Source organism: Haliotis rubra, unplaced genomic scaffold (genome assembly GCF_003918875.1).
Source record: "Haliotis rubra isolate DU_JTF1 unplaced genomic scaffold, ASM391887v1 Scf1054, whole genome shotgun sequence".
NCBI lineage: Eukaryota > Metazoa > Mollusca > Gastropoda > Lepetellida > Haliotidae > Haliotis > Haliotis rubra.
The window spans coordinates 224,983-234,252 of record NW_025764953.1 but is presented as its reverse complement, the minus strand read 5'-3'; the positions used below and the strand labels follow the sequence as shown (position 1 = coordinate 234,252).

The following is a 9,270-nucleotide window of genomic DNA, read 5'->3' as shown; positions in this document are numbered from 1 at the left end:
AAGGACAGTAAACACAGCTAGAATGTCACAGACATCGATGGTATAGACAATACAATAAATCACAAGCTATAGATCGTCAACAACCGAAGGTAGATCACCTTACAAAGGATCCTGGGACTTACAGTACTTTTGCTTCCTGCATGGGCCCTGGGTGGATTTACACCATCACTTCAGCCGTTGGCCATTGAGCTATTTATTTTATTCGTTTATTTACAAAACATATTTATCAAACAAACTGAAACAATTCATTAAATTCATTTTCTATCGACAAATTAATTAAATAACAACTAGATGTGTCCCACGTCTTTTGTATTAGATCTCTGATGTGACATTTTAATACTTGGTTTATAGTCTGTGTACGGGATGAGAAGTGGTGTCACAGATTTGTTGAGTGCTGCCTTTGCTGCCGAATCAGCCATTGTGTTACCATTGTTTCTAACATGGACGGGTAACCGACATAAAACGATGTCGTATTGGCAAGTAGCAAGAACGTAAAATAATTCAATGATTTCGATTAATTCGACATGTTTAGGAGAAATGTTTTGAATAGCCCGAAGACACGAGAGAGAATCTGAGAATATGATGACCTGGTTAGCTGTAGGTTGGGTATACATATATATATGAGTGGATAAATCAAACTTGTCCTGGCATTTAAAAATATATATATATTCTATCTATGATGATTTACCCCCAATTACTAGAAATCTGTAAACCTGGCCATTTTTAGCGAGGTCATTACTACTATTTTTATGCATTGTTTAACCTAGTGAGAAGAAATATTTATTTGCCTTTAATAATGCATTATCAAGAAAATTGATTTCTCGAATGAGGTGAAAGAAGCTATTATAACACATGTCGAATAATTGAGCGGCATAAGAATAAAAATGTTTTAAATATAAAACATATTTAATCTGTAAATTGCAGGCGAAATAATTACACTTGAAATGAAACCGCACCAGCATCCACGCCTTAAACGAATGTCGTTCCTTATTAGTTGTGGGACTAATAGTTTCAAACAAACTTCCTGTTAACGCACGCGCAGTTTGCTGTAGCAACCACGGTTGCTAGGAATCACCACTGTCAAATAGGCTTGTGGAAGGAAAGAGCACACTGTTTAGGTCAAATCGCCCAAATCGCCCGATATTCGTGATCTGTCGGAACTTTCAAGGTAAGGTTTCTTATTTGATGCCTTGTCATATGGTATAACACTTACACAGTTCATCTGCATGACCGTTGGTATATTGATACAATAACAAAGTAAAGGCTGGAGGGATTGTTTACATGGTTCAGCATCTTCACAACGACTATATTGTTGAATACCGGGTCGGCTTCGATTTTTCATCACCTTCATTTTGAGTTGATAAAGAGGATATTGGAGGTCTACTACAATATATACCGTACCTATATTGGGAGACGATGTTTTCGTAGGCTGAACCAGTTCGTAGACGCGGTGTATTCGTAGCCCAGACGGCATGGTTCGTAGACAGTGATTTCGTAGACGATAAATAGTTGAATAATAGTATTTTGTAAACATTTTGATAATTTTGATGCTGAAGGATTTCTTTTTACCTTCTTGAGGTTATATACCATAAGTGTTTGTACAGGTAATCTTTGTCGGCGGATCAGACAAAATTAGTCTACTCTTCATAATTTTCCGACAAGAAGAAAATAATGAAATTGTTATACAGTATTCACTGTAATTTAGGTCGTCGGTGGATTAAAATAAATTAGTCTACCCATCGGAAAGAGGTTGCACTTAGGAAGTGGTGAGTTGTTTTGATTGTGAAATACTGTGTGTATATTGAAGTGTGTTGTTAATTACTTTGTCGGTGACCCACCTTATCCTTCTTCTCAACTGCTACTTCTCTGCTGGTCTGCGTAGTTGAATGTGGATAACTGATGTTTTTTTCATTACTGATCACACTTACCTAATATATTTTTTTTTATTTCACAAATCTCAAACACTTTTGGTTTACACTAAAGTCATAATATCGATTTTCATCATCAATGATGTTGAAATTTCCCCATTTTACTAATGTCTACGAATCCAGTGCTCAATCCGCCTTCGAATCCACCGGATTTCCACGTCTACAAACCAGTCTGGTCTACGACTTCACCTACAGCCCCTATATTCACTTTATGTGAAGACCAAACAACGTAGATTGCTCACCAATTCTCTAGTCATCATTGTACCCGTGTTTGTTTTTCACAATTTGACTTAATTATAGATGAAACATTTACATATTTATAGATAGAGTTGACTGAATGTTTATTGTTTATTTTTAGGTCCATCTTTTGAGAAGCCATGGCCAAGGTGGTTTCAGCCCCATCCCGCTTTACTCATGAGGACTGGACTCGGTCTAACCTCACAAAATACGCAAATGCTGAAGTCGAAAGGGCAGCATCTGAGAGATTAGTTGAGGAATCAAAACGTTTATCAGATGAAACAGAGAAGAGAACAGATAAGACTCAAAGGGATGTCAACAAGAAATTTGGTAAGAATTCAAACCAACAACAAATCACATCAAATGCTGTGAAAACAAAAAAAACAATCTCATTGCAATATATTCAGGTTTCGTTATTTTGCTTAACATCATAACCAATGTTTTGTTTTATATGACTTGAAAATGACTTGAAAATCAAGTTACGAATTAAAGAGTGATTATTTATGTATTAAATAGCAGTGTGCGCATATCTTTATTATTTCAAATAATTCCAGGTCTTTGAGGATGTTTATAAACATTGTTAAAGACCCTGGAACAATGATTCAGATTTTATGACAATGAAAATATTCATTCAAACTCAGTTGAGACGAATTCTCGGTTGTGTCGAACTCATTAGTCAGTCCCAGCCGATTTCCTTATATTTATCATTATTTCTATGTTGATGGAGGTGTTGAACACTGAGATAAGTCGAACTGTTCCCTTGGTCCTGACGAGTTCAACACAACAGGGTTTGACAGTAGCTGGAATATTGCTTAAAACAGTATAAAACTCACTCACTCTCAGTTATATGATAATGATGATTGTGACTGACAGAGCAGCGCCTGGATGACATCAAGTACTGGAAGAAGGAGCTGGACGACAAGCTTGACAGTCTAGCGACAGAAGTGGACAGTCTGCAGACCTTCAAGACCCGAGTAGAAAAAGCCCTGGAGTCCACTGAGGAACCCCTGCATATAGCAAAACAGTGTCTCATGAACAGGTAGGATTATGACCTGTTTGTGCTAATGCTACTAATGGTGACTAATAGTTAGCAGGTGTATTTACTAACAAATACAACAGATCAAAATAACAGTAAATATTTGTATATTATTTTTTTATATTTTGTTATGATATTGTTTGAGCTGGTCAGGTAATGGAATAAATATATATGGAGATCTATATTTGTAGGGGGTTTGAAATAAAGTCAGTTCAGATTTCAAAAGTAGAGCAAAAGCCTAATAAATCCAAACAGATGTTGAGAATGCAAGGTTATAATTTCAAAGAGATGTGACTCTGCATCTTGTAAATTAATTGTTCTATAATCAGGTTAGAATTGGTCTTCAGCAACCCATGCTTGTAGTAAGAGGTGACTAATGGGATGAGGTGGTCAGGCTTGCTGACACGTCATCGTATCCCAGTTGCATAGATCGATGCTCATATTGTTGATCACTGGATTTTCTGATCCAGACTCGAATATTTATAGACCGACGCCTTATAGCTGGAATATTACTGAGTGTGGTGTTAAACAACAAACAAACAAATTTTCAATAATCCCAGGATTTGTATGTCTGTGCGATTTATTTGAGGACATATTTGTCTGAAGCAACTCGGTTTGGTCCTCAGTACATACAAATAATCTTGTATTTTATTATTCAATAGCGTTTGATCCTTAAAATGATCAAGGATTGTTTTTGCTTATGATCTGTTAATACTTCAACTACATGAATGGAAAATTTGTGTTTGATTCCTAGTTTACACATTGTATATGCTAGGGCTGCAACGAATACACTATGTGGTGAATATGATACGTATCATGAATATTGGGTAACAAATACGAATAATTATTCACGAATACAATATAGTAGCTAAGTGATTGATGTACAATATGGAATGCTCATGTTGACAGTTTTGATTTGTCACAGCAATAACCAGTTATCTCATCTCATGACACGCAAAATTTGGTATGTAATAGTTATAGTCGACAGTACCATGTGCGGCCTTGGCAAAATAACATGACTTGCGCTACTGCGTTGCTAGTACATATTCAATCCTTGCATATCGCACTTTCCAAAAGTACACAAGGGTTCAAGTAAAACATGCTCCCTTAAAAAAATCGTAAATATTCGTTAATATTCGGTTCTGGTGACCACGAATAACGAATTGAATTCATGAAGGGCTTCTGTTCGATTCACCGAATATGCGAGTGAGTCGTTACAGCCTCAGTATATGCTAATCACTAAACAGTCAACATGTTCTCATTTGTTTCACTTATTTGGGTAAAACCATGGGTGTGGTTATGTGAAACGAGTGTAACATGGGGTTTTGTGGAATTAGAGACAGCAGTGAAACTGTTGTTGAAGGCACAATGTCACCCATTTTCGTCAATATTTTGGCCTATATTATATATATTGGGGCATATGCCCTCACTTTAGCTTCCTATTGATGCAATAAAAGACTTATTATTCCTTATGACTTGCCTGAAATCAATAATTGAAACTTCAAGGCGAACAACTTCCTAACAGAGAACACTTGCCATATAATCTGAACATTCACTCCGTACATCGAAAACTGACTTGCACATGGTGTTGTCGGTGTTTGCCGAACTGGTTTCAATCACAAGTTGTGCATAGGATATTCGTAAGGAGCCCTCCAAGGGACATAACTCTATGTGCTTCGGTTGAAATAATGGTCGGCCGGTAGATGGTGTGATAGTCAGTTTAATGCAACATTGCAAAAATTCAAACATTTTAATTTAATATTGTAACCTAAATACATATTCTTTTGGAATAAATTTTATGGTAGCTTCCCTGAATGCTGATAGTTAGTGTTATTGAGGGAGATGTGTTATTATCTTTTTGAGAAGTGTGGTGTGGCATTGTGTGACTTTATATGTGGTTTGTTTCTGCAGAGAGAAGCGTATTGGAATCGACCTGGTCCATGACGATGTCCAGAAAGAGCTGATCAAAGAGGTGGAGACGATCGAGGGGATTCAGGCCCTCCTCAGACGAACCCTTGAACAGGGCACTGAACAGATCAGGTCAGTTGTCTCCCCTGTCAAAGTTTTGAGTCGTCCAGTCCGAACGTCTGCATGCATCATTGTATCATTTTCAGTCGATTATTTATAACAGTTTTTCAAATTCACATGATCCTGCTAGTCTGAGGCTGCTAGCTTGTATTGAAGATGGACAAAAATCCATATAGGTACAGTCCATTTGGCTCAAAAGAGGACCAATGAATTCACTGAATCTAACTCGAAAACTATAAACATATAATACTCAATGAAACGCTGATCATAATCAAAACATCAGACCAACTCTGTGATTTTTTTGCAGAAATTATGTCCTGAAAAACAAAAATGTTGTTTGACAAACTATCATTCAAATATTTACACAGTTCACTATTTGCTACGAGGGAGGAGTACAAAGCGAGGAACAGCCAGGTGTACGATAAACACGTGCACAAGTGCCGACAAAGTTATTTATTCATTTACCTGTGCTGTGCCGTCTCCATCCTTTCTCGCACACCTGGCTGTTCCTCTCATTGCATGTTGAGATTAATGTTCTAAGAGCTGATGTTCAATTACATGTTGAGGTAACACAAATATTTTGGATAATGCAAATAAGGATGCAGCAGATCTTTCACAAACACTGGTTTTATTTTCAAACGTGTGTATAATGTTTCAGACTGAACCGCAAATCACGTTACCAGCTGGAGAAAGATCTGAAGGATAAATTCTCCTCCATGAGCATCGATGAGTACTGTCAGAATCTCCGCAACAACTCGGCCAATCTCAGATACAAGGAGGGCGCTGCCAAGATCGAGGCAAAGTAAGTGTCGATGCACACTCAACAGAGTTGAGGACTACTTCACAAATAATTAAGAATAGATTCAATATATTTTTGATTTATGGACGTAAACATAAAAAATGTGTATGCTGTAACTGAAGAGATTTGTCCCTGACTATGTTAAGTAACAGTGATGTCTCATACTTTTCTTTATTTGTTTACTAAACACTAAACAATATATAAATAGAGATTATTACACGAGCAAGTGTGTCATACGATTTATACAAAACAAGCGTGACATTTTGTATTGCCCTAGCGAGAGAGCAATGGCAATGCATTGTTTTGCACAAGTTTTGTATAAGTCATATGAAACACTTGCTCTAGTATAATGATTTCTTTATTATCCATTTTATTCACATACATTTGTACAGTAAAACATGGCAAGCAAGTGTGACGACCCTCTTCGTCACGTTCAATTGTTTAATGACATAAGAGAAGATGAAATACGGAAACAATGGTTGCAAGGCAAAAGTGATATGTGCACATGCGATATATATGATACTGGTTATGTTTCACCATATGGGTAATAATACAGTATAGCAGGGGTGGAAATAACTCATTGCCCGTTGTCCGAGTCCAGTGTTTTTTTCTGTCGGGCAAGCAAATTTGTATATCACACTGTACCGGTGTCCACTAGACTTTCCAATGTTAATTATGTTATTTTTTAAAAAGTCAGCAAGAAAACGGTCGGTATAGTGGAATAATTATCAGGGCAAGTGACTTTACATGTGCCACTGTACCGGGAGTACACTAGCAATTTTAAAGTTATTTCCACCCCTGTATAGTTCCCCTTACCCTTTAATTAATCAATACAAAAACAGAAGACTACTTGTGGTCAAAATTTGTTACGGTTTATAGGGAAAGATATGCATAATAATTAGTGTTGTTTGTCAATCAAATGCCATGGAAACACTAGAAATATATCATGTTCAATTGTTCTGGGTAATTGGTTCATGAACATGCGTATTTCACAGTAAATTGATAACATATTATTTTGAGGCATGTGTTTAAGGCAGTGGTGTCAAAAATCGTAAGCCTGAATTTATGCTGTTCACCAGCAGTATTGGCTCTCTATTGTTAGACCAAATGCTCTTTACGCTTTTCCTATGATATAGTTTCGCTAGTCAGTATCACAATCTCAGTCGCTTTTATCACACATGTACTATGATTGGATGATGATTTTCATCATTGTAGTATTTCATCTAAAGTAAGCGATGGTAGAAATTTGAGTCTTTGTCATCTCAGAGCTGAGATATTTGACTTTTTCATCTTGGATGAGAATTATGTATTTGAAATATTTCCTAACAAGAGTTATCCCCCTTGAACAGTTCCGTTACACCAGAAGATTGGCAAGACTTTTCGAATGCCAACATTGAGCAGGCAGAGCGGGAGAGACAGAGCTCCGTGGACCTGAGGTCACTGATTGACGGGATCCTGCAGCAGTCGTCCAATGACATGCTGAAGCAGTGCCAGGCTGTTGATCTGGCCTTCAGCAAGCGCATCGATGAAGCCAAGGACACCAAGGGCAAGCTGGAGGACCATCTCAACAAGGTACTGGAGCCCTTGTTGGAAAGTCATAGCAGCATCTTGGTTAAACAAACTCGATGTAGCAGAACAATGATATTTAGACCAGATCTTCGTTAGAGAAACTATATAGTACCCATTGGCTGACGATGATTTTTATGGAGAAGCATGTACAATGTGAATGCCCCCCCTAAAATTTATGTACAAAGTAAGAGTCTGTGACCCCCTTGCGTGTCATGTACAAAATTGCTGACCCCCAAGTACATGTGTACAAAATTGCTGACCCCCCTAGTACATGTGTACAGAATTGCTGACCCCCTAGTACATGTGTACAAAATTGCTGACCCCTAGTTCATGTGTACAAAATTGCTGACCCCCCTAGTACATGTGTACAAAATTAATGACCCCCCTAGTACATGTGTACAAAATTGATGACCCCCTAGTACATGTGTACAAAATTGATGACCCCCTAGTACATGTGTACAAAATTAATGCCCCCCCTAGTACATGTGTACAAAATTAATGACCCCCATACCTCCCCAGAACAAAATGGGTGAAACCACCAAAATTGTCAAAGCTTCAACATAAAAATTGATCTTTATATTTTCTGGACAAAACCTTTCTTTGACAGTTAAGTTAATCAATAGTTCTTGGTATGCAAAAACAAATCTGTTGGCTGTATTTTGAAAATCAGCTTCTGATAACTAATTATTGTCCATAGTCTTGTGTTGTCAGTGTAATAACATTGAACCACTTCCTTCTCCAGGTTCTTGGTCAGATCAATGAGATCGAGGAGAACATCTCACGCCTCATGAAAGCCATCGCGGACAAAGAATCCCCACTAAAATTGGCTCAGACACGTCTGGACACCCGCACCAACCGACCAAACGTGGAACTGTGTCGCGACCATGTGCAGTACCGCCTCATCGAAGAAGTTGGCGAAATCGAGGAGTCAATCAGCCGACTCCAGGAACGTCTTCAACATTCCCAAGATTCCCTCAAAGGACTTATTCGTAACCAACTATCTCTGGAAGAAGATATTCAGGTCAAGGCCAACACCCTGTTCATTGATGAAGTTGAGTGCATGGGGATGAGGAAGAGCATCAACATCCAGAGTTACTGAGGGTCACACCAACAGCTACTTCATCAGTATCTTCATCATTTGGGATTATGAATTTGCATCTCCTCTTAACATATGTACTTCTGTTAAAGATTACAAACCATTGAAATTTTATTCATGTTAATATTTGTACGAAACAACAGAAAAGTTGATTTAAGGTCATGTAGTTTACATGTTCCTGATACTGAGTAGAATGGAATCGTCGGAGAGAATTATTCGTATCTACAACACTTCTTTGTGGTCATTATACTTTTAATTAGTTTGAGCTTTAACAGAACATTTGACCAATTCAGCTGTGACAGATCTTGACACCAAATGATTCTGTTTCCAAAGTTTTAAATAGCCTGTGTTTATGGTTCTCGTCTAGCAATATTACCACTGCACATGTTGATGCACTGACCTAAGAATATAACTGCTGATTTATGAGACCAACAAGTACCGTGTCTATTGTCCTGTGCTTGTCTTGATGTGATGAAGATTAATTTTGCCAGTGTACACTGTATATTTTGTCAGTATATATTCTGTGATTTTAAATGTTATCACAATTGTAGGTAATAAACCTGGGATTTATCTGTTA

The 9,270-nt window shown here is 37.6% G+C and overlaps 1 protein-coding gene across 1 annotated transcript; it reads left to right on the top strand.

The window, feature by feature from the left end:
• The first annotated feature begins 1,037 nt into the window (after nucleotides 1–1,037).
• Nucleotides 1,038–9,270, top strand: LOC124276959 (tektin-1-like). Its single transcript, XM_046712617.1, has 7 exons — nucleotides 1,038–1,168; nucleotides 2,287–2,495; nucleotides 3,039–3,204; nucleotides 5,113–5,241; nucleotides 5,888–6,031; nucleotides 7,378–7,600; nucleotides 8,340–9,270. The coding sequence occupies exons 2-7, from the start codon at nucleotides 2,306–2,308 to the stop codon at nucleotides 8,694–8,696; spliced, it is 1,209 nt and encodes a 402-aa protein (XP_046568573.1). The 5' UTR covers nucleotides 1,038–1,168; nucleotides 2,287–2,305; the 3' UTR covers nucleotides 8,697–9,270.